Source organism: Drosophila elegans, unplaced genomic scaffold, assembly GCF_018152505.1.
Source record: "Drosophila elegans isolate 14027-0461.03 unplaced genomic scaffold, ASM1815250v1 contig_208, whole genome shotgun sequence".
Lineage (NCBI taxonomy): Eukaryota > Metazoa > Arthropoda > Insecta > Diptera > Drosophilidae > Drosophila > Drosophila elegans.
In genome coordinates this window covers 5,520,696-5,546,385 of record NW_024545578.1, presented here as the reverse complement: position 1 = coordinate 5,546,385, position 25,690 = coordinate 5,520,696, and the positions used below count along the sequence as shown (strand labels likewise).

At 39.3% G+C, this 25,690-nt stretch overlaps 2 protein-coding genes across 10 annotated transcripts in view; one reads left to right on the top strand and one right to left on the bottom strand.

Moving 5' to 3' along the window:
* LOC108146118 (tyrosine-protein kinase Src64B) overlaps positions 1 to 812 on the top strand; it is a 36,259-nt gene extending 35,447 nt beyond the window's left edge. For both annotated transcript variants that reach the window (XM_017271951.2, XM_017271949.2), the window contains one exon: positions 60 to 812. In XM_017271951.2, coding sequence (XP_017127440.1) covers positions 60 to 674 — 615 coding nt within the window. In that variant the 3' untranslated portion in view covers positions 675 to 812. The remainder of the gene's footprint in view (positions 1 to 59) is intronic.
* Positions 813 to 3,391: 2,579 nt separating this feature from the next.
* The window catches only part of LOC108145993 (band 7 protein AGAP004871), a 40,517-nt gene continuing 18,218 nt past the window's right edge, over positions 3,392 to 25,690 (bottom strand). For 3 of the 8 annotated variants that reach the window (XM_017271737.2, XM_017271735.2, XM_017271736.2), the window contains 8 exons: positions 18,946 to 18,981; positions 18,016 to 18,125; positions 17,290 to 17,362; positions 16,506 to 16,588; positions 9,649 to 9,852; positions 8,339 to 8,394; positions 5,934 to 6,114; positions 3,392 to 5,858 (listed from right to left, as the gene is read on the bottom strand). In XM_017271737.2, coding sequence (XP_017127226.1) covers positions 5,511 to 5,858; positions 5,934 to 6,114; positions 8,339 to 8,394; positions 9,649 to 9,852; positions 16,506 to 16,588; positions 17,290 to 17,362; positions 18,016 to 18,125; positions 18,946 to 18,981 — 1,091 coding nt within the window. In that variant the 3' untranslated portion in view covers positions 3,392 to 5,510. Of the gene's footprint in view, positions 5,859 to 5,933; positions 6,115 to 8,338; positions 8,395 to 9,648; positions 9,853 to 16,505; positions 16,589 to 17,289; positions 17,363 to 18,015; positions 18,126 to 18,945; positions 18,982 to 21,425; positions 23,324 to 25,690 lie in introns of those variants that run through there. The other 5 variants (XM_017271741.2, XM_017271738.2, XM_017271739.2 and 2 more) reach the window with 3 other exon arrangements.

The following is a 25,690-nucleotide window of genomic DNA, read 5'->3' as shown; positions in this document are numbered from 1 at the left end:
AACTGGGCTTAATACATATCTAAAACAAATTTTTATTAATGAATTGTATCAATTTGCAGGAGGAACCCATCTACATTGTGCAGGAGTACATGTCGAAGGGCAGTCTGTTGGACTTTTTGCGCGAGGGCGATGGCCGCTACTTACACTTTGAGGATCTCATTTACATAGCCACGCAGGTGGCCAGCGGCATGGAGTATCTGGAGTCCAAGCAGCTCATCCATCGCGATCTGGCGGCCCGCAATGTGCTGATCGGGGAGAATAATGTGGCGAAGATATGTGATTTTGGATTGGCGCGTGTGATCGCCGACGATGAGTACTGCCCCAAGCAGGGATCCCGGTTTCCGGTCAAGTGGACGGCGCCCGAGGCGATCATCTACGGCAAGTTCTCGATCAAGTCGGACGTCTGGTCGTATGGCATCCTGCTGATGGAGTTGTTCACATACGGACAAGTGCCCTATCCGGGCATGCATAGTCGCGAGGTGATCGAGAACATTGAGCGCGGCTTCCGTATGCCCAAGCCAACGAATCACTACTTCCCGGACAACATCTATCAGCTGCTGCTCCAGTGCTGGGATGCGGTGCCCGAGAAGCGGCCGACGTTCGAGTTCTTGAACCACTACTTCGAGTCCTTCTCGGTCACGTCCGAGGTGCCGTATCGAGAGGTGCAAGACTAAAAACAGTCCAGCCCCATCACACACATCACCTACACTCTCTCACTGGCATACAAACACACGTACGATATATATATATATAGTATATAGTATATAAAGTTATACATATATATTATACATTTATATGCATATTTACTATAATTCTTAAGTCTTTTTAATGGCATAGTTGCATACCATACAACCAACCAACACACACACTCACATAAACTCTATATGTATGGTATATGTATGTGTTTAAGCGTATCTAAACAATTTAGAAACCAACTACAAGCAACAAACAACAACAAAAAAAATCAACAAAACAAACGAAAAAAAAAACTAAATCGGAAAAAACAAAATTTTATATTTTACACGCAAAACTATTTTATAATTTATATACCTAACTGTATGTACTATGGAAATAGAAAGTATTTAACTAGTTTTATAAGCTTACCGAGAAACGGAAACGGGCCGCAAAAAAAAATGATACCAAGAAATCGAGAACGAACAGAACACGAAAGGCAACTCTATATTGAATTTTCAAATCGAATACAGCTTCAATTTAACGCTACTTTAATCGGTGCTTAGGTTTTATGTATAAACAATCGAATCCAATCCAATCCAATCTACAACTAGAAGTAGAACTTTTTGATCTTAAACTCCCTCCTCTGCTGAATAGTTTCTTCTGATACTTTCCACGTACACACACGACTATCGACTAAGCCAAGTATTATTTGACTCAATCAATCCGTATCCGTATCCGTATCAAGAAATCGAACATTTACGTATTTCAAATTGTTGCTAATGAGAAACTCCAATGATGGCATTTACTTATAAGGTGGCGCCCACCCCTCGTCACTACTTCCAAGTCAGAAAATCTAGATGATCTATCACCCGAAACGAAATAAAACATGTTGCTTCTTCCTCGAGTAGTTGAGGCTAGAAAAAAAGAAAAAGAGAAAAGCGAAAATTGCATTTTGTACAAATCATTGAAAAGGAAAAAAAACAAAAAACGCATTTTACGTATTTCGTTGTTAGCAATTGAACCAATGAATGTTTATAGTACATTTAAGTTTATGCCAAAATTATTGTTTATTCTTTGTTCGTATACTTAAGCACAAGCAACACGATTGGGCACTGTCCATGTAGTCTAGATATATCTATTGATGTACAACCTGCAGCGTTGGCCCGCATTTAGTTCCTCTCCAGACCTGCTGTTCCTTGCGTGTGCAGCCCAAATCAATAGCCCGACGACACAAGAGCCATAAGGATAAACTGCTATCTCAAGGGTTTCAAATGCAAAATATCAGACGATAAAGATTCTAGCCGATCAACGTATCAACCAATCAATCAATCTGTCACACAAAAACACTCACCTATATTAGCTTCTAGATTCTAGATGACCGACTCGAACAGATCCACATACACACAACACACACATGAATCGAACATCGCATCGATTGATGAGGAGACTTTATTTAATTTATTTGATTTTTGTTATAGTTTTAGTTTGTCGTTCATCGATATAGTACATATAGCATATATTGTGTTGGCCATTGTGTGCACATTCTGTAGCATAAAACCAAAGTTTAGCATTTCGTATTGAGATATATGTATTTGTAAAGAAGATTTATACGGCAACTCAAAGCATTTCACACGTAAACAAACAAACACACAGAGATCGATCAGTTTATAGGATAACCAGGCTTACAAAACTAACGAGAACAACAACAACAACAACCAATCATTGTATGAAATGGCATTCAACGTAATCACAACGGAATCACTGCAAATAATTAATTAAAATATTGTTATAATTCACAGGCAAAACTGAATTTGTTTAGCGTAGTTGATGAATTTTTGTATATAAACTTGACATAACATGTAGAAATAAACGAGAAATTAAATTGAATAATATAATACCGAATTAATAATGAATGATTTTGTGGCAGCTAAAAAAAACAAAGTAAAACAGCCATTGGCAGCGCAAGTGGCACGCGAGGCATTAACCACAACAAGAACAAAAAAATTCACAAATTTTTTATACAAACTGCGGCAATCAAATTGAAAGATTTAAAAAATGTTTCAGCCTTTTGCCTGGGTAGGCGTGTTGCATGCGCTGTCATCGGTTATCGCCTGAAAAACACACACGAATAGCAATGTCGGATGAATAATTATAGTAATAACAACTGAGAATTGTCATGTATTGCGGATAATGGTTTAATACGCAGACTCACCAAGAAAATATGAATGGAAACTGAATTTAGCTGATGTAAAATGATAGAAATGTGTCCGTTAAGTCGGTTAGGTGTGTAATGCATAATACAAATAATAATGAAAATAACTAATAAAATTGAAAAATATGTAATAACTAAGAACTGGTTGTTTTATTTATTTGGGACTTTGATAATAATTTGGGAATCATCTTGGACCAGCATTGTAATTTTAAATAAATTCTGTTTACCTTAAAACAAGAACAGGTATTTATGGTTTTTGGCACAAAGACCATGTTAAAAATATCAAAAACTTGCAATTAATAAAAATCTGAAAATATTTAAAATGAGTTGGATTAGTACTTTTTTTACCAGTATAAGTATCATCCATTACCATGTAAAAAGGCAATGGATAAAAATCATAATATATTTAAATTGAGTAAGAAATACTTGGACGTAATACTTTTTTTTTACCAGTATTTAGTATCATCCATGATTTTAAAGATATAAATAAAAGTCCAGCTTTGCTTTTTGTTTTTGCTCTTTTGGATACCAAAAAAGTTGAAGAAATTTTATTGTTCCTTTACACATATATCTAATCGTATGTGAATAATGAAATCGTTTCCGTTTAAAAATTTTTCAAAGGCAAAATTGTACATAATATGTAATTCGTAATGCTTGTATATGTATATATAATTAATTCAATAACTCTTTTTTTGTAATCCATGAAGTGCGCTAAAAAGTAAACGTTTCTGTGTTGCAAATGCACTTTAGTTTAGTTTTATTTGTTATACTTCGACATCTACTGACATTTAGACATACAAGTCGACGTATTTAAGTAGCCACTTGCTACTTCGTGAGAGAGAGACAATACTTCTATATACTTCCTTTGCTTGTGTTTTTGTGTGTGTGGTGTGTGGTGTGGTGTGTTATCCTATACGAATATCCAATATTAATTGGTGTCAAAGTTCAATGGGTAAAACAGTTCTGTACCTACTTATTTATTGTATGTACAATAAATTCGTATTACTCTTATTTATTGTTTGGCATTCGTACTTTGGACCTACGAACGTTACTGACTAGTAGATTTGATTTGTGCATGTGAGTTTAGTGATCTTTTAAAAGACGATACTAGTCTTTTGAACATCTTTCTAAACCCACAATTATCAAATAAATCGACTAGTTTCACGGATTTACTCCAGTTGAAACAGATTAACAGTTGTACTAGTTGTAGGAATATGGGGTGTACCATATAAGTACAACTGTTCATATCTAGAGTCATTAAAGTCCTATAAAGTTGTAATTGGTTTGTGGACAACATTAACTCTAGTATATGCGGGCTAATCTGAATCATGTCTTAAACGTTAATTTGCATAGCTAGTATACAGCATAAGTCATTAGAATCGTCCATAATTAACAGGTCAAACAGCTTACTAATAAACATTTACAAAACGACTTCGTCAACGGTTCTATGAGATATATTTTTGTTCGACAAAGGCCCGTTTTCTTAATGCAGTGAATGTCATCGAGAAAAATACGAAGTTACGCTTTCGTATGAATATTTAACTAATTTAATATAATAAACAAAAATTAATTAAGGATAGTGTAATTTAATATCGTTTAATATTTTGTTATTGAAATACTTTCAAAAACTGGTTACAAAAGTAACCAGATACTAGTTTTCTGAATAACTATCCTTAAAAAAACGGACCTTGGTAGAACCATACAACAAAAAAAGAGCAATAATCTGCAGATATCTTAGTTTGTGGTGTGAAAAGACAAAACCAAACCAACCATTTTTGACTATTTAAAATTTCACAATTTGAGACGTTCAAAACTGGTTGGTTTTAGAATTTTCACCTAAGCGAGTACAGATTTTATGGGGGGATTTCGAATTTTGTATTTGCTGACAATAAGTAATTTGATTTGATCTAAATTTTGTGTGGTAATCTTGAATTGCACCGCTAAGTCCTACATTTAATATTTAGAATTGCATCCTCTGGTCGTAAAGCTACAAATATTAAACTCTATCTTTCGCCTCGTATGAAACTATTCTAGGTTTGTATTTTCGTAACTATTTGACCACAGATCCTCAGTTTTTCAAAGGATCTGCTGCCGGCTAACGAATTCGAATCGCACTTATCGGTGTTATGAACTAAGTTTTTTGATTCTCTTGAATCGTTGTTTCCGTTTGTTTGTTCTTGTGTTTTTGAATTGATCATGCTCTGCACAAATAATCGACACTATATTGTTGAGGGGTGTTGCTTAAAGGTTGCTTTTTTGTCAAACCCAGAAAAATAAATGTATTTCTTTCTCCTGATATTAAATACCTATTTTGAGCTCATTTTCCACAAGTTGGCAACTCAAAAATATGCATTATGCACATATTCTTAGGTCTTATGGAGTTACCTACTTCTAGAACATGAAATGGAATATTGCCGACTAAAAAACACTTGCCTGTTCAGCTACAAATTTTTATTTTATCGATATTCGGTAAGCATTTATTACGAAGAGACGTCGATGTTGTTAGATCCCTGGGGAATCATTAAATGCAATCTTTAAGCTTATCCCCAGCAGTTTCTATTCAAATTGTGCAGGGCATTTTCGAGTCGACCAGGCCGAATCTTTTTTCTGATCTTAAGCTGATTTACATGGCTGATGAGATCTGCTGCCCCTGCTGATAATGCTGATCTTGTTGTTGCTGGGGCGGTTGTTGCTGCTGCTGTAGCTGTTGTTGCTGCTGCTGCGGCTGCTGCTGGTATTGCTGCTGCTGCTGTGGATCCTGCAGGAACTGTTGTTGCTGCTGCTGCTGTTGGAATGGCTGCTGCTGCGGTGCCAGCTGCAATGGTGGCGGTGTATTGCCAATTGCTGCCACTGCCGCTCGAGCGTTCTTCTGCGTTGAGGCCTCGTTGGTCTTCAGGAAATACGTTATTAAATCGATGGGCAGCGGGAAAACAATCGTCGAGTTCTTCTCCGCGGATATGGTGTTGAGCGTCTGATTCGAATTGAAGGATTTAAAGTTTAAGAATCAGTAATAAATCTCTAGGAAATCCCTTGAAAAAACACCCACCTGCAGGTAACGCAGCTGGAGGGCTGCCGGCGAATCGCCAATCACCTCAGACGCCTCGCGAAGGGCTCTCGATGCCTTCTGTTCTCCTTCGGCGGCAATGACTTTGGCGCGGGCTTCTCGGGCGGCTTCTGCCTCGGCGGCCATGGCACGTTGCAGTTGCACGGGCAGACGCACGTCCTTGCTGCTCGGTGGATGGAGAAAATGAGATTAGTCCGGGTGACTTGCAGATAGCGGAAATAGCCCTCAGTCGAAGCTAAGACCACAAACTTTCGCACACTCAGAAAAATTCAACTCATGAATTTTGGAAGAAAAGTATAAAACTATATCCCTATACGGCAAACTTCAAGCAAGCTTTAAAGACATTTTACGGAATAGAAACTCTTCTTTGTCAGGTTTTTTTTATTTATTTATTTTTTTTGTTCTTATTTTTATTTTTTTTTTTAATTTTTTTTGTTTTTTTATTTTTGACATGTTAAAAAGTTTAGATTTTCTACTCCCAAATTTATTTATTTCACCCATAACATGTCAATGTATAAATAAAATGGATAATTTTTAAATAATGCAATACAATTATTTATTATTGGTTATTTTTTCCAAAGTAAACAATAACACTTTTCTGAAAATATATATCCCAACCGAGCCTTATTTATATTTTTGGAGTTTAACATTAGCTTTTTTAATTTTTAAAATATGTCAATAAAATATGTAAATAAATTGAAGCTAAAGGTTTTTTTCCAAGTGCTTCTTTAAGACCAGTTTCCCTATTAAATTGGTAGCTATCAACTCAGAAGTGTGGAGCTTCGTGCTAATGTGCCTCACAGCTCAGCGTAATGGGGCATCTTCAATTCAACCGCGGTCTTAGAAAACATTTTTTACGACCAACCAACCGTGAAGTTAAATTTATCAAACAATATTTATATCGCCCTATTTGTCTCTAAATTTAAATCGAGTTATATAACTCATAAACACCATCACAATTGCTCGCATCATTTTATTGGCCATTTGAGGATGTTATAAGGCAGCTGATCAATTTCATGACACAGACAGCGAAAAAGTAAGAAGTGACATGCAATAATGAAAAATTCAACAACTGCCATAAAATGAAACCGTTTTCATGTCGAAACGGCCAAGTTTTTGCTGGTAGGCGGGATTGGGAAGTGGGAGTTTTTGGCATAAAGGTAGCATGCCGCAGCATAACCACAACAACAACAATTACACAGCCGTCAAGTTGTTGCAGCTGTTTGAACATGGCCATCACACCGGCAGGCTCCTCCATTTCGCCATATTGTGTTGGCCATGTATGAGCATTTGACATGCCAACGTCACACACTTGGCGCTGCGAAAACTGAAGCTGACAAAGTAGCCACTTGCCCCCCGTAAGCGGCAAATAATAAATTATAACAACAGGGCCTCGGTGACAGCAGACAAAGGGCAGGCAGCTCCCACTCACTCCCGTCCAACAGCCAGCGTTATTGTGATAAATGCCCGGAAAAATGGTAAAACAAATAAAACAAATAAGCAACCAGCTCGAGTGCTGTGGCCTTGCTGGGACTATGACAATGTTTGCCGGGGCTCAAACTAGCCAATTTAAATGTTATATAAGCTGGGAATTACTCGGCACCCCAAGGACTTTAGTCAGCAGAAAATAGCGGGGGCATCTGGTGTTTCAAAACGTTCATTTTGGGCTTCCAGAGGAATGCTCGATTTGTCAGATAATTCTGAATTCTTATATCCTTTTTGTGGAAAAAACTTGTTTGTAAGTTGGTGCTATCTTAAAAGTAACTAGTTTTGATAGTGGTTAAGCTTAAAAACTGTAAATGGATTATACAAATGTAAGTATCAATTCAGCTTATAAAAAATTGCATATTCAAAGACATGTTTATATGATATTTGTTTATAGGTTTATTTCAATAACCATTTATAAAAGGCATATAATTTTATCTAATTAATTTGTAGATAAACATAATAATCCTTTAATGACAAAATCCTGTTCAAATATATTGATATAAAATGTGTGTCAATGAAGCGCAGGCTATTAAAGTTATCTGGACTAGTAAATTTTAGAAATTGCTTTTTCAAATCAGCTTACACTCTGAATCGTTTACAATTTAAGTGGAACACAATCTCGATTTCCCTTTTGCAAAGCCCCAAGCTATAAAATTGGAAAACACTTAAACTAATCCATTGCCTTTAAACAAATCAACCCCATGAGTACCAAGTAGCACTAAAAGGCAAAGCTTGCATAGAATATCCTTTAGACCATATCAACTTTGACTAGGCGAGGTGAGACGTCGTTTATAACATTACTTTTATAGCTTGACATAGAAACTTTTCCAGGTTGCCACTGCAAGTGGGGGGTGTGGGGGTGTGGGTGTGTGAGGGGTTAAAAAAGCTGTGCTACTTACATTTCAACACGTTCAACTTTGATGCCCCAGGCATCGGTGGCTTCGTCGAGTTGAACCTGTTTATGATTGGAAGCCAGGTGGTTTGGGTTGGTAGAGTAGTTGGTTGGTTGAATGGTTGGTTGGTTGTTTGGTTGGATAGTCGGTTGGAGGTGGATGAGACGTGTGAGAAATAGCAGTAAAAATACATTAGTTTTTGTTTACATGCGTTTTTCAGGTCGTTAACAGTTTTGTTTCGGTTTTGCTTTTATTCCCCACCCTCTCCCCTTTCGCCCAGTGCATTTTGCCGCACATTGTTTGTGGGTCGTGCAGCATCCTTGAAATGAAAAACTAAAAATGCAGCACTTGGCATCGTCGAGGGGAGTGAAAGGAGCCATGGCAACTTGGCATTTTGCACATGTTCGCTTCGACGTGCACCATGCACGCTGATGCTGCTCGAGATTTTCGCCTGATTTTGAACTATTTTTCATATGGCATGGAAAATAAATAAATAAAACGACCCGTTGCCAGGCTTGCCATAGAATTTGGGTTAAGTTGGCATCTGCTAAGATATGCGGCTCGCAAACTTTACCGCCACTCCGTTGCCTTTTCAATTTGAAGCTATGAAAAAACGCTTTGGCTCCGAGATTATTCTCATGCCAGGCACGGATTCCGACAGACTTGGCCTTTGGCAGCTGTTATATTTCGCAATTAATATTTCGCCGACGGAGTTTTGCCGCAAACTTTAAGGTTTAAGGCTGCATAATTAGAAACAGAGACTTAAATGTCATCTGTCAGCAGACGGAACTGGCAAGTAGCTGCCAGGCTGCATTTATTCTGCGTGGATTTTCTCGTTTCCTTTGTACACGCAAAGAAAAAATGTGGTTTCTCAAATGGAGATAAAAGTTTCTAAAAGCTTTAGTAAGAACTTGGTTAGTTTGCGGAAGGAAAAAGGGATTTTATCTTCGTGGGTAATAAATGGAGGATTTTATCTTGAATCCAACGGTAATGGAAATGGCGCCCAACACAGGGCATTTGGAAGCGAAAATGGCGCCCAACGCCGGGCATCTCATCACAATGGCACTTATAAATGAAGAACAAAAATGCAAGCACTATTTTCATAAAAGTGCAAATATATTACTTTAAAATTTTTCCCCATTTTGAAAGCAAATTGCTGTTATTAATTTTCTACTATGCATATTTCTTTGTGTCGGTATACTAAGTTAATTAGAGGAAGCGGCTCAACGGAGTCGCGTCTCTCGAGAGGGAAAGAGAGAGAGAGAGTTTGTCGGCGGGCCGGGCCAACTGGCAACTGTCAACTGGTTTGAACTCACCTGCATTGTGCCGGAAATCGTCATACGCTCGCTGAGTATCTCATGCAAATGCCGAGTTCCCATTGTGTTTCGTAGAGTAGTCTGTGCCAGTAGCCTGGTCGAATGGTGAGCATTCTCCACGTTCGCGATAGAGACCGTTGCATTTGATACCCGATAGTAAACCACTGCATCCACCGAAACCGTAACGCTATCCTTTGTGAGAACCTACAAGATGCAGTGGGTATTTTTTTTTTTTTTGTTTTTTGTTTTGGTTTGGGGACATTGCTTTTATGCTTTCTCTATTGTTCCTGCTATTGTTGTAGTTGGTCTGTTAGTTATTTTTATTATTCGCTTGTTATTGTTGCCAACAAACACATACACAGACGTAAAAAATATGTGCGTATATACAGATAGAGGCGCTTTGAAATGCGCCATTCATATACGAGTATATATACACATGGTGGGTGGTACTTTGGTGATAAGCTAGGCATTTTGTATCTGTATCTGTATCTGTATCAGTGGCTGGCCAGTTGTGGCGGCTGCTGTGCACTTTATAGCCAAGAGAGTAGTATAATGCGAATGCACTTGACTTGAACGTCGCTGGCTTCTTGGCCGCTGGGTAGAGGGTCGCTTTTCTCTAATAGAACTAAGTGCAGGGAGTGCAAAACTTTTTGCCTCAGACCGGAGGACAGACAATGTCGAAAGACACACACACACACCACGAAAACGTACACTCACACAAAGGCAGTGCTTTCATTTTGATTATTGCATTTGTGGGTCTGTGCATATGCATTTGCATTTGCATTTGAACGTGCTGCTGTGTGTGTGTCTGTGCATCTCCCAAAGTCCCAAAGTCTTTTCGCATTGTTTTGCATTCAGCGAACTTTATCCTGTGGCAGCGAGAGTTATCCTAGCAATTTGCCGACACAAGTTTTATTTGCTCGAGTGGCATTCGATCATCTGCGCAATGGCGATACGGTCTTACGTGGAGCAAAACTCAAGAGCTCAAGAGGTTACAGTGTATAAGTTATGGTACATAGAGTGGGCAAATTATACGAGTACACGTGTAAGCGACGCAAATGATAAGCCGAAAAAGTAGGAAACTCAAAAGCTTAACAAACTCAACAACCGAAGGCATTAAATCGCTTGTAGAAAAGGACTTTCTTTCCATCAAGTGGAAGAGAAAAGGGTTGGGGGGGGGAATAGAGATGTGACGTGGGGTCGTGGGCGGATTATGTACACATTTTCGGGTACCCTGTTGTTGGATTTCGCCCATCCTGGCCGCAAGTTTACTGGCCCTGCCCCAATGGTGTCAGCCTCGGTTCATGATGCCCAAATCGAATTCTCAAATTTTTATTTTTCTTTCCTTTCCTTTCGTTTTGGCCAAAGGCCCTGCTCGAATAAGTTGGCTTAACTTATGCCCAACTATCTCCCCGCACTTGCACACACAAGTGTACACACACACACACACACACACATATACCAGTGGCAAAAAGTTGTTCCCTCAACGACGGAACGCTTTACGTTTTATGACCTGCCCAAACATTGTTCGGCGTAGTCTAGACCGCTTTTTACGGCCTCTACAAAGCTGAAGCTGTGGTGTCAATGTTGTTTAGTGTCGTCGTTTCCACTCGGCCAGTTTCGAGGGTTTTCCAAGCCCTGCCTTTTGTGGGCGAACTTTCGGCAAGGCAAATCTCGAGCATTTTGCATGTGAATCGGCTGAAATGTGAGCAGCAGCAATTGGAGAAGTTCTAAGGCGGGTTCGCAAATATTTCTGTAAATCCATTTATGCATTTGAATTTAGAAAGATTTATTCTATTTGTTATGCGAGGATAAATGGCTCTTATTTTGTAAAAGTTTCAAGAATTTTTGCTTTTGAAGCAGGGGAGCCCCATTCTTGTATCTAAGCGAGTTTTTTTATCTATTCTAAATATTTTATAACAGTCCACGGGGCGTGTGTGTGATATATTGCAGTCATAAACTGTAGTTAAGTGTGTTTAATTTTATCTTTCTCTTTTGACTGCTTTTTATTTTATTCTACGAAAGTTATTTTGTTTACTTTTTATGTGACTCAGTTCGTTGTGCGTTTTAGTTTTAAATCAGTGGCCACAGTGCGTATGATTAATTTTTAAAAATATCTGTATAAATTTAAGTTTCAGTATACTACTGTGGTAGTAAACTTAAGTTGGCTTTAATTCCCATTAATTGATGGTCTAAGCAAATAATCCGCAAATACAATTGGGCATTGTGTGCATCGTATTGAAATATTTTTAGGGCCTTCGCTCTGCATACCTTGGCTTAATCATGCACGATTCACTTCATTATGAATGCTGTTCGAGCAACCAAAGCCTGCTGCCTGCTCCATGGACAAAGCCCTAAATCAATTTGGCCCGAACAATGGCTTATTATTTCGAACAATAGTGGGGTGGTGGTAGTCAAAGGGTGGCGATTGGGCGGTGGGCTGTGATCTGTGTTCAGGTGGCGTGGAGTGATGGCAGAGTGGGTGGGATACGTCGCTTGTTCATTGCATTTTACAAAACAGAATTGAATGAGCAAACGTTCTGGAATCAATGATGAAACCATGGAAACAAGAGCACAGAAATAGAGGTACAGAGAAGGGGAATCGGAAGTGAATGAAATGAAGTGAAATGAAAATTCCAAACGATAGTTTATACACTGTAACACCTAAACTAATGAGTTTTCAAGAAAACATAATTTGGTTATTTATTACAATTTGCACAGTTGATGCTGGGAATTTGTCAGCAATTGAATCGTTTTTGGTACGTTTTTTTTTTTGGAAATGGACTTAACTGAAAAGGTTTTTATTAGCTAACGACTAAATTGATAGAGAGAGAGAGCGACAGTTTGAAAGAGTCAGAGTGTTAGTTATACAAAAAAATAGTTTGGTTAACCTTTATTTCATTGTTTCTTTTAATATATTTTAATAGAGCTCTGAACTAAATATCATATTACTAACTATAGCCTATTCTATGGGGAAACTACTGATGCTGATGCTGTGATGCTGGGACTAGCTCTAGCTTTAACTTGCTTTTTTGATATACTATATGGCAACTATATTATCACTATTACAGTTACGATTCTAGCACGTTTTTGGCGGGCGGGAGGCGCTTTTAGCGTTCATTCTAATGCTCTGGCTTTTGGCTTTTTGGCCTGCATGCGTGCAGGAGTTCAGTTACCACTTTTTAACAGCTTAAACCACGCAAAACACACATAGATGAACTCGACATTATGTATATATGTATATTCGCTGTGCGGATATATATATCGCATATATACAATGTGTTTTCTTGCATACTTTTTTTTGGGAGGGGTGCGTCCTTTCGCTTGTGCTCAAACAAATCAAATGGTAACGATTTAATTAGTTAGTTGTACAATACATAATTGTTGTTGTTCTTTTTTTTTTTTGGACGGGGTGGTTTTTTTTCGGGGGGTGGTGGTGTTGGCAGTAGTTCAGAAACTAAAAGCTGTATGTGAGTGTGTGAACTATACGGCGAATGTTTGATGTCTGTGTGTGCTTTGTGTGTGTGTGTGTGTAATATTTTGTGTGGTTTATTTTTATTTCGATTTTATCCGTTTGTTTTCCAGTTTGTTCCAACAATATAAAAAATTTGTGGCTGGTATTGCGTATCGGTTTTGGTATTGTTTGTTTGTTTTTTTCGTTTAAGACAGTTAGAAAGCTTTTTAAAATAGACACTTATGGAAATATATATTTAGCATGCTCTCAAAAATTATTTGAACGCTCAACCGAACAGGGGAGAGTGGGGGTTTATCAAGTAAGTGCATTTCGATAGTAATTTATTTAGTTTTTTGTGATTCGTTTGAGGGTTCTGCTTTGGTAGTTGGTTAGTTTTTGTTTTGGTTCCGATTCTTATATATGGTTTTGCTAAACAAAACTTACATAGCTCATAAAACAAAATCAATATCTATGAAGATATATAGAGACAGAGAGAGTTAGTATATAATATAGTTTTGTATAGAGCGTGGGTAAGATAGACAGTCAGATAGAGACAGAGACATATAGATAGATTAGACAGAGAGAGATATAGAGAGACAGTGAGAGATCGGTTTGGTTTTGTGGCTGCTTAGCAGGAGAGTGAGCAAGACAGATGTAGACAGTTAGAGAGAGAGGTATATAGATAGACAGATTATAATTTGGTGGGAGGGTGTGCAAATAACAGTGTTTCTGTTTAGTTTTTAATGGGGTTCCACTTGCATTTTAAGCTACGCAAGACCTACATTTTATTTTTGTTTTTTTTTTTACTGTGTTCTGGTGTTTTTGCTGTCTTTGTGTGGATGGGTGGTCTTGGAAATTGCGTTTGTGTGAGTGCAGCACCCTGTGTTCAGTGAACAAACATTTGACATTCATTTCTTCATTAACTTTTCGTTTTTTGAATAGACACAGATAGAGACAGACAGTGAGTGACAGAGATAGAGAGTTAGAGAGACAGAGAAAGAGGCTGAGAGGCAGATAGTTGGGATATATGTGTGCGTGTGAGAGAGATAGCCAATGCGTAATGCGTACAGTTCTTTTGTGGTTTTGCCCCGCCCCCGCCCACCAATTCGTTTGCATATGCATATGTGGTGCTCGGCTGAACACAGAGAGCGAGACAGACAGATAGATAGAGAGAGATAAAATTTTCTGTTGATATGCATTCTGGCACTTTTCTTTTGATAGTTTTTTTTTTTTTTTTTTGATAATTTTTGGTTTGGGTTTTTTCATTCCTAATTGCAGGAGACAATCAGAGCTTTAACTATGCAAATTGTAATAACTTGAAGTTAATATTCAAAAGACATCAAAAACTAAATACGATTACGATAACGATTACGATACGATTCGAAATGAATACGGAAAGAAACCCAAAATGAAAGTAAAACGAAATGATGCGCAAAAATCGCATTTCGTATGCACTTAAAGGGGAGATTTTCGGGTGAATGTGTATGTAAATCTGGGCTTGTGTGTGTCTTGTGATGTTTGTGAATAATAACAACGTCAACGAGATGGCTTTGGGGATTTTTTTTCCATTTTTTTCATCTTGTTTTCATCGTTGCTGAAGTGGCCTTCATGCGATTTACACAAAAAACCGAACAAACTCAAATGGAACACGAAAATGCTGGCGGATATGCAAAAAAAAGGAAAAATATTAAAAAAGGGGGGGTATTTTTGGCTTTGGTGTGTGAGTTTTCCTACATGAGTGTGAGTGAGTTTGCTCCACGTGACGTCAGCAAGATGGTTGAAAACCAGCGGATTGAAATCGAACCAGTTACCATTATTTCTATCTTAAAATTCACTTTAGCCTCGCTTTTTTCGCTTCTCCATATTTCATTTAAGTCCGGCAGGCGAACAATGAAACATGCACAGGTAAAAATGAAAAATGTGTGGGGTTTTCTGGCTGGGCTCGATTGCGATAAAAGATCAAGTAAGCGAACTAAAGGATGAAAAATTCCCAAAAATAAATGGAGCGCGTATCTTGATGAGACTCCTGTATCTGTGTGGGTGTGTTTGTGTGTGTGTGGGTATATGTAAACGTGAGGGTAAGGTATGTTTTTCTTCGGTATATGTGTGAGTTGTGGCAGTGTGGTTGAGTGCACACCAATGGCAATAATAATAAAAATTCTGCAACATTGTTCAACTTCAATACGACAACAAGTACCATACAAAGTATTTAAAATATATATTTATATATATAGGATACAACAAGACTACCAACAACAACAACAACAACGACAGAGAGAGAGAGAGAGAGAGAGTAGAGAGAGCAATGTAAAAGTGTGTTTCAATGTGTGTGTGCGGTTGCTTTTGTGGGCGTTAGAACCACTTTTTCCGTTTTCATATAAAAACAAAATGGACTGCAGCCACTCGAAATGTGGGTGGGTAAAAAATTAAATAAACTATAAATGTGGCCAACACAAAATGGTTTTCTTTTCACTTTGCTGTTGATGATGTTGTTCTTTTGATATTGTAGTGGTTGGAAAGAGGGTTTCTTAGCTGGTTGGGGAATGAAGATAGATACGTTAATAGATACAGATAGCCATAGACATAGAAATATATAGATATAGAGTGTGTATAGGGAAAGAGAAGATATAGATGGGCTGCAGCGGGAAGAAAATCAAAAAAAACGAAAAGAAAAGTCACAAGAAAGTAGAAACCACAAGTAAACACCGTGACATGCGACGACAACAAGAACGAGGGGTAAAAAACGTCAAAGGAAGAGGAACGAAGAAACAGAAAGACAACGTTGCGTATGCGTAATTCACGCTCCAGTTGCGCGTCCTGTATCCTTGTGTATCTGTATCTGTAGCTCTGTGTGTAAGTGTAAGTGTGTGTGCCTGGGTGTTTTGGTTGGCTTTTTGTGGCCATGTGTGTGGGTGTCCTGTCAGCAGAATCCACACAACAACTCAGATTCCGGCTGTGTTCAGCCGAGCTTCACTTGCGGATTCCGCCAACAGGGCCAAAATCTGTAGCTTTGTATCTTTTTGTCTGGCTGTGAGTGTACGTTACTTTTGGTCAAAACACAAAACAAGAAAATGCAACCAAATAATACATATATATCTCTTGTTAACAAACGTGTCGGCTGGAATAACTTGTGGCAAAAGCTAAAAGTTTAATTGGTTTCTGCTTTACTTGGCACCGTTTTAAGTTGTCATTTATGTGTGTGTGTGTGTGTGTGTGAGGGGTTCGGGTTTCGGGGGACTTTTTGAAGTATATAAACTAAAAAAATTTCCACTTCAGGTTAATAACAACAACAACAACAACATCGAAGAAGCCAGCAGCTTTGTGGGCTGCCAGTGCAGGTTATAGCTGCCTTTTTTTATGTACTATATGTTTGGTCGCATCCGGAACTGTGACCGGAACTTACCTCCTGCGGTGGCACATCGTAGGTGCGGGTACGCAAGTCCACGCGGGCATAGGAGTCAATGCAGGGCAGGATGAAGAAGATACCTGCAATTATGGTTCAGATGCTTTAAACGCTCGTTACGAGATACTGCGAGAAATACACTGGCTAACAGGGATTTCACGTCTAAAATTAAAATATGATTTGGAGTATTTACTTAGATGTGAGAATATAATATTCAATTTTTTCTGTTAAAAAAATCGACTTTTATATTCTGTGGCTCTTAATAACTACTTTTTCAATTCAAAGTACAGAGGTACGGATTAAAAATGTTAAAAAAAGTGTATTTTATTATTTTCAAAAACTAGAGTATATAAGTATATCATATATAACATATATATATAAATAGTATTTATATATAAATTATTTATGATTTCAAGAGGAAAACCTTGAAAGCTCTGACGAGAAGACTCATTGTTTTCGATGATTACCCTTGGGCTAGAAAATATTAGTAGCCAGCAAATGCTTCAGAAATTATGCAAACTAGTGTCATGACTGTGGAAGAAGTTCGCCCCGATTTGCGTAATCTCTTGCTCCCTCGGAATGGGAGCACAAAAGCAAAGAGCACACGGACAGAGCAGAAGCCCGCCCCAGAGTCGCTAATTTGGAGCAAGTGCAGCAATTAACACGAATTCATGTCGCCAGTGAGCGGCACTAAAATTTGCATAGACTCGTTACCCCACCTCATCGCCAGCTCACCACCTCACCTGCTAGCCTCCACCTGACTGAAACTGCAATCGGTACTCACCTGGGCCCTTGGCACCGCCCTGCATGAGACGACCCAAACGGAAGATAACCGCGCGCTCGTACTCCTGCACCACCTGCAAAATGGGGCACGTTAGTGAAATGTTCATGAAACGAAATTGAAACTTGGAGAAGTAACAACAATACAACTGAAAAATACCCTGGGCTTAACAGCTTATTTTAATTGATTTTTATTTTAGGTAATATATAATCAATTAAATGAATTCTTAAGTTTTTAAAGTGGAAACCACATTTGTTATTCACTTTATTATGTACTATGTACTGGTTGTGAAAAAGCAAATGCTAACCTTCTTACTAACTTGCATTTATTCATTTCCATTTTCTTTGTAAATTAATCTGCCAGTCCCTAAGAGGCTTAAAAATTAAAAAAAAAATAGTTTATCCGCTTAGATAGCAGGTTTTTTGTAATGATTTTTAATAAGTCACTTAACATGTTTTACATTTGTAATAAAAACAAACAAATATAGGCTCCTAAAGTCTTTATAGCTTGAATGTTCATAATTTAAATGTGTATTGATTTTTAGACGTAAGTCAAATGAAAATAATTATTTAAATTTTAGGTTTTTTTAGGTTGCAAGCAGCTGTTTTTAAAGTTCAATAAATATGCATATTTTCAGTTTGAAAAATAAACCTCTCGTTCAATTTTTTATTCACAATGTAATTAGAAGACCATAAAAATGCATTAAGTTTAATGAAATAAAATGCTTACCTTGAAGCAGACGAAGAGACTGAAGGGTAACGTCATTATCACAAGAGCCACGGAGAGAAATATAAGCAATTTTCCGCATGTTGATGCCTTATCGCTGATTTCCTCGTCCGCTGCGAGAGAACGTGGCGAGAAAACGAGAAATATTCTTATAAATACATGTAGCATGGCAGGATGGAATCAAGTGCTCAAAGCAAATGCTGCAAATTAAGGCTTAAGCTATAAATTCGTTTTGTATTTTCCTCGCTTTCCTTGGTCTCTGTTCGGTGTGGAAAGCCAAGACTGTTACATGAATAATGCGCTGAGCACCAGCGAAAAAAAAAAACAAGAATAATACGAAAAAATCCTTAAACGAAAGACCTCCGCATGGCGCATACAAAAATCGCAGACAGAATGTCGGAAAAAAGTACTGAGCAGAAAAAAGAGGGCATTCTTCATTACGGAGGAGTACTCGCATTACACTTAAAGTTTAGCCGAAAATTGAAGTTTGTGCAAGATTTCGTGTAAAAGGGGGCAACAAGTCGCCCATTTTGCTTATTGATACTTGAGACGCGCCATAATTTCGATGGGGCCCTCGTCGCCTCGTAAAAGTCGAAATGTTGTTCCCTTGGGGAGCTTGAAAAAATACTGTAGCATACTTAGGTGCGCTCACCGGAGAAAAAAGAGGCGGATACACGGATATCGAAATACAGGCAAACAAGGAGTGTGCATACATTAAAAAAGGAAACATATATCTCAGTAAATACTCATAGATAGTACTTTATAGTTAGAGAGAGTTACACATAGAAAGTAGAGTATAGTTATGTTAACAGGTTAAAAAGTAGCCTTCGTGTGTCTGTTTGTGTGTTTCGTTTTCTGTTTGATTTTGGCTGTGGGATGTGGGGATCTTTTTCTGTTTTTTTCTTGGGCATTGTCCAAATTGGTGCGACTTACAATAGAGAAATCCATGTGAATGTTTTGCTTGTGTATCTGCAAGAATACGATAAATCGAACAACAAGAGAAATTAATCGGGGGGAATGCTTTTCGGCTCGATCAGCAGCTAGCCAATGGGTGTGCTTGTATTTTTTTTTTTTGTTTTTTTTGTTGATTTTCTGGGAGCTGGTTCATCTGTTTTGAGTGCTCTGCGATCCGGGGATCTACTTAGCTGCTCCATGCCATGCAGTATATGTTTTTTTTATTTTTTGGTTGCTGTGGTTTCTTTTGGGTTAATAGCATGCTCGAACGACAAACTACGAAACTGAAAAACCAACTAACTACAAAACGAAGAAAAATCATAAATTATTCATGCCACACATTTAAATGCTGTTTACGCGCTGCTCTTGCAGTTTGTTTGCCTTCTGGTTTTTTGGTTTTTTGGTTTCCCCGTTTTAAGTTTCCAGTTAGCAGACTGCAGTTCAGCAGCAGCTGCTGGCAATTAGCGGCACAGCACAGTTTGCATTTCAGTTTCAATTACAGTTCATTGAAAAGTTGCCACAATGCCAACACCCAGCAACGGCGACGTCAGCAAAGTGTTTTTAACGAGCTCTCTTACCCACCCACTCACTCCAGTACACACACACACACACTCACTCACACAGACAAAACATGAAAAGCGACACTGGGAAAAGGAAAACTTTTTGATGGGCGAATCCTAGAGCCTGGCTAAGCCAACAAGCTGCCAAACATTCTGGTCTCCTCCATCTCGCACCTCCAAACTCCTGGCCCACCGCAGTAAACTTTTATTGAAATTGATTTCAGAATAATTGCGATTTGAATGTGCCAGGCGCAATCCGAGAGTTTGGCGCCGAGATGAAAGGCTTTTTGGATTTGTGTGTAACGCCTGAGGCTGGTGACCGCAGACCTAATAGATTTATAGCTAAATTGCTTCTATAAAAATGATAAAACGATGGAGGAAGAGCCTTTGAAAAAGTAGCTGCTGAAATTGTAATTAGATGAATGGGTTCCTGACCCTAATTGCATCACCTTAAGCCTGGTTTTAAGTGGGTTTTATTCACTCACACACACACACTTAATATAAGTATCCTTTTGGTGATAGTAGATTTCGAAAAAATGATGTCTTGACTTAAGGAAAACATCATTAACATCATTGCACTTTATAAAAAAATGTGTGGATGGGTTTACAGTACTCAAAAACAATTAGGTCATGGGCTTTTGGGTTCAGGAATATTTATACTAAACTTTGTCCCAATTTGAGGTAATGGTATCACAAACAATTTTAGAAATGTTTCCAAACAATTGGGTCATGATTTTGTAGATACATAAAATCTGGGATGCCCCAATTTGAGATAATGGTATCACGAACAAAATGGAAGTATTATCCAATTAGGTAATGATTTTTTAATGAAAGGTACGCAGAGTGAAATACATTTTGTTCAGCTTTAGAAATGTTTCTTAACAATTAGATCATGATAAGCAGGATACACAAAAACACGGATATTTGAAATAGAGATAATGGTATCGAGAAGGTTTAAATTAAGCATAACTTAATTTCTTATAAAGACAGTAAATATTTAAAAAAAAAAAACCTTTTGCACTAATAAACTATGAAATGTTTCTTTTTTATAGCACTGTCACTTTAGTTATCTGTTAGGCTTACGATCACTAATATTATTATTTGAGCACGGCTTGGCCTCTTTTTTGGCTGCTGGCTGTTTAGTTTCTGTTATTCCATTTGTGTGGTACAAGAAAACAAAAAAAAAGGGCTAAATTTACCTTAATGTACAATCTGGGAGAACAATGTGTGGTCATAATTTTTTAATGACCAGCCAACGGCTGTCCAGCTGCTACCCACTCAACCCACTCGTATACCCACAGCCAACCACCCCCTCCAACCCCCTCCATCCCCTACACCCCCACGTCAACGCATACGTCAGAGCGGCAGCCCCTGGCAAAAAGCTTTGCTCGGGAAATAGGTCAGCTTGTTGTTGCTGCTGCTCATGCTGCTCATGTTGCTTGCTGATGGTGTTGCTGTGTTGTGGCGGTCCTGGTATACTCGCAAGTTAAAGCAATTTCTGATTGAATTTTGCATGGCAAATGCGAGAGACTGAGCACTTTTCAGGGAGTAGAAGTCCGCTTTGTCGTTAGAGGACCTAATGAAGCGATTAGCATGCATATGAGAAATGGCTTCGAGATGTTAACGCTATATAGACATTTATGTACACCTAACCTGATTAAGCACAGATACACAACGCATTCGGTAGAAAGAAAATACGTATTGAATGTACAAAAAAGTCCGAATTTGTGTTTTGTGGCGTATCTAATCGAGAATTTTGGTGTTTTTAATGCGTATGCAATGCGAATTGGTTGGGGGTGGTCCATTTATTTATTTTTTTTTTTTTTGGAGACCGAGCAACAAGTTCAGACAGCCTACAGTGCATACTCGATATGAGAGCCACCAGCAACATCAGCTCACCTCTATGCGCCTCGGCTCGATGGATGGCCTGCTGCTGTTGCGATTGCTGCATTAAGGCATGATGACTGTGGGGCAGTTGCTGCTGTTGCTGCATCTGCTGCTGTGGTTGCTGCAACATTTGCTGCTGTTGTTGCTGTTGCTGCATCTGCGGCTGCAATTGCTGCTGTTGGTGGTGGAGCTGCTGCTGCTGCTGCTCGCGTTCCCGGATTTGAGGTTGCTGCTGCTGCTGCTGCTGTTGATGCAACTGTATGGAGGCATTCACGGGCAGTGGTGATGAGGCCACATGGTTGGACTGATGAAGGTGGTGCTGCTGCTGCTGCTGATGCAGATGTTGGTGATCCCTGTCCCTGTCCCTCTCCCTCTCCCTGTCGCGGTCCCGATCCTCCGATTGACTGGTGGATGGCGGTGCTGGCGGTGCAAACGTGCTGGTACTGGCCGTGATGCGGTGCGATTGCTGCTGCTGCTGCTGCTGGCGGTGCAGCTGATGGTCCCGATGCTCCATGTCCATCATCGAATCGGGCATCAAGCCGCGCTCGCAAAACGACGCCAGTGCGACGGCTGTTCCCGGTGGCTCCTGGTCAATCAGAGTGGTTCCGTTCCAGCTTTCCGTTGGTCTTGGTCCTGGTTCGTCCACTTCTAGGCCTGCATCGCACTAGCCTCTGTTCTTTGCACACACACACACACGCACACACACACACACTGGCACTACTACTACTGTGTCACGACGGGTTGAACACACACACCAGGCTGAGCTAGTTTTTCCAGCTCTGTGTCCATTTCCCTTCGGTGGTACGGTGGCACTCTCTCCTGGTTTTCAAGCCTTAACCACAACCACTGCCGCTGCTGGTGGTGCTGCTGCTGCTGTTGCTGCTGCTGCCTCGCTCGGAATCCAACTGAAAGTGCGCCAGCAGCCAGCATCCTTTTATATCCTCGCCAGCAGGACCTGCCAAAGCTCACTCACCGCTCACTCGCTCTCAACTTTCTTATCACCAGGCATCGGGGATCAAAGAGCTTTTGCTCTCATTTGCTGCAGATTGCAGGTGCACTCATCGCAGCCATCGCAGAGATTCTAGAGATTCAACTTTCACCTTTCCCAGCTTGCACTGACCTTGCGCACTTCCCGAAACATTGGGTCCTGGCTTCAGGAACTTCAGGAACGCCGAAGCTTTCTCTTCTCGCCAAGCTTTTGTCTGGGGAAATGCGCAACAGAGATGGAAAGATGCTGGTTTTTAGAACCCCCTCGACCCAAATATAAAACGAAAAAGGCAAAGAGAGAGTGTGTGCTAAAACAGGACATTCCCCTACTAGAAATAGAAACGAGCTCGTGTGTGTGTGTGTGTGTGCAGGTGTACAGGTGACAAACCCAATTTATGACACCTTCGACACTGTTGATGCCCGAACCACCTGCTCCACCACTCGCATCCATTGTAGTCAGACAAGACAAGTGTGCTCTGTTCTCTGTGCTCTGTGTGTTTGCTAACTGGCATGGAATGATATGAGCACCGGCACTGCCATCCTAGCATCCTGGCAACCAAACACATCCTGCCACAGCCCGCCACGCTTGACTGCGAATTTCTAATGAATCCGCCTCCAAAGCCCCTCGAACTGTCGAATATTTTAGGTCACCTGCAGCTCCAGAGCTTTGCTTTGAGCTGTCAATTACCGTTTACGCTTCATTAAGCGCCAAAAGGGGGGTGTCGCCGTGCACAGGGAGAAAATATCACAAGCTATGATCATAAAAATACCACCAAATCTACAATACCCACAAAAGACCCTTTAAAAAAACATTTCGAAATTCAGGAGTTTAGAAACGGTCATCAGTTTTGACTCGAGCTATTTGGTAGATAAACAGAGGTTTTTGATAAAGAATATTGTTTAGCTAAGGTTCGAGGAAGTTAATAATAATTATTGTATGTTAAATACAGTATTAACAATATAATTTGTATATAAACATTGTTGCGTCCGGGGTCATTGTGTGATTTATCATCACATAAAATGTATATAGTTTTTCGTATAAAAATTATTAAGAGTTTTGTCGCCATGAAAAACGAAAAAACATGTAAAATGTAGTCTAATTTTATAGCGTTTTAAGTTGATTTTCTAGACCTTTACATATTTCGGAGACTCCCTAATTAAAACATTTTCTGGCTGTGTAAAAAAATTATAAGCAGGCCCTCCCCGAAGGACGCGGGAAAGGAAACGAGCGGGGGCATCCGATACACCGTGTCAACTGTCGCACCACAGTGCGTATGAGTGTCATTATGTTTGACATTCATTCACAACACTCCAGAAAGGAGCACTCCACTCTGAAGCAGGGCAGTTAATTAATCTCGAGCTGTTGATTAATGTACGCATTGATTTGGGTATTGCCACACATATACCCATTCGCAGACAAATGGGGCCTCGAGTCCTGGACTAGGTGCTTTATTATTGGGCAATCGGAGTGGCCAGCAGGGAATCGGTGACTTTGCCAATGTGGCACACGTGTGCACTCATCTAGCACCAGATTGTAATCACTAGCAGACCAGGGAATAGCTCATGTGTACATGCCTTCCATTAAAGGTTAAATTTCCTGTTAGGAGTTGTTACCAATCGATTTTTGCTGGCCAGAAATTTGGGTTTCTCTGAAAGATTATGGTTACCATTTATGTTTGGACTTATGTATATTTTACAAATAATATATATTTTAAATTTTAATTTTAACTCTCTTACAAATAGATACAAATTTTGTAAAAATCTTAAAGGGAATTTCTTCGTTAAACTTAAATTGCCTTAGGGTTAACATTTAACTACTATAGTTTTCCATTCGATTTGCATTTTCTATTAAAGAAAATTGCTTCATTTCGCCCAGCTAAATAAAAGCAACTGCATGGAAAATTGAGCGGAAACAACGTTGAGGTTTCAAACGGAATTTCACAGTAAAAGATTGCCAAACCGCTTTCAATTCCAAGCCGAAAACGTTTCTTTTCCAACGAGAATTTCAAAGCAGCGCCGACGACAAGACAAGACTTCTTAACCACAACCACAACCGGATGGCAGTTAAGTGAGGCCCGCCCCTGGCTTTTATTTTGCCATACGCAGTTTTTATAGACAAACATAAAAACGGAGGCGGGCCCTATTTGTCTATCGAAAGACAAAGCTGCAAAAGCCATAAACACGAGTTGTGCTTGGCGAAAAGCGGGGCAAAGGATTGCTGAGCGGTATCCTGACAGGATTTGCGAAACTGAGACAAGCGAATGATGTCACACACCCGTACTACACAAAAAATAGCGAGACATGAACTCACTATACACACAACTGTGGGCAGAAGTTGGAGTAGTTTTTCAACTACGTTTCACGGCAAACACTTTTAGGCAGAGCAAGTTTAGCTTGCTCTTCACTGCGATGCTTGGTTTTTATAAGCCCAGATCAACTAGTATTTTATGCACAAACTTTGGTTTTAGGTGAAAATCTTAAAAAGATTTTTATTATTTTAAAAATATGTATACTTAAGAATCTGATAATGACACTTATTTGTTTTGCTTACCAAAGTGCAAATAAAAAACTAATATACAAATAAAAGAAGACAGTGATATTGAAATTTTATTGTTAGTAACAAATTGGCCAAAGACCATAAAAAGGTGAATTGATTTTACGATAATAAGTGTATAAATTTGCCACTCTTAAATATAAATTCTATTTAATAGTGCAACAAACTTTGAAAAAGATTAATCTTTAATATTTTTAATCTTGATATCACTTTCGGTGTATGCAATTTCGGCCCAGGTCCAGGACTTTGAACCGAAAGTCCTGCGGCGCTCTGTGTGCGAAATTAGCCAGGCAAATATGTCGCACTTAACTGCTAACGGAAGTGTAGCAGCACGTTCACAGAGGAGAGAGGTCGTGAGGTGGCATGGGTGGCAAATGACGACTGGTGTTGAATCCCCATAGTGGGTGGTGCGAGATGCTGGGTTCTCAAACAATGGCCTGGTGCAATTGTCGAGGCCCAAGGCAGGGGGTCAGGCAGGAAAGATAACTGTCCCTATCTTTTCCAGTTCCCCTCTCAATTGTCGACGTTTGCGCTTTTCCGGCGGCGCGGGGAAAAATGGAGGGAGGCGTGTACGAGGATGTGACACAAATGCGTCGAATTATTGTCATATGAGGTCACTGTCCCTGTCGCGCAGTGAAAGTTTTCCGAGACACTCGGGCAAACAAACAGGCACATTCAAGCCTTGTTTGTTTGCCCCGGTTTGGCCTCTTCTCCGTTTTATAAGGGCCAGAAGTTA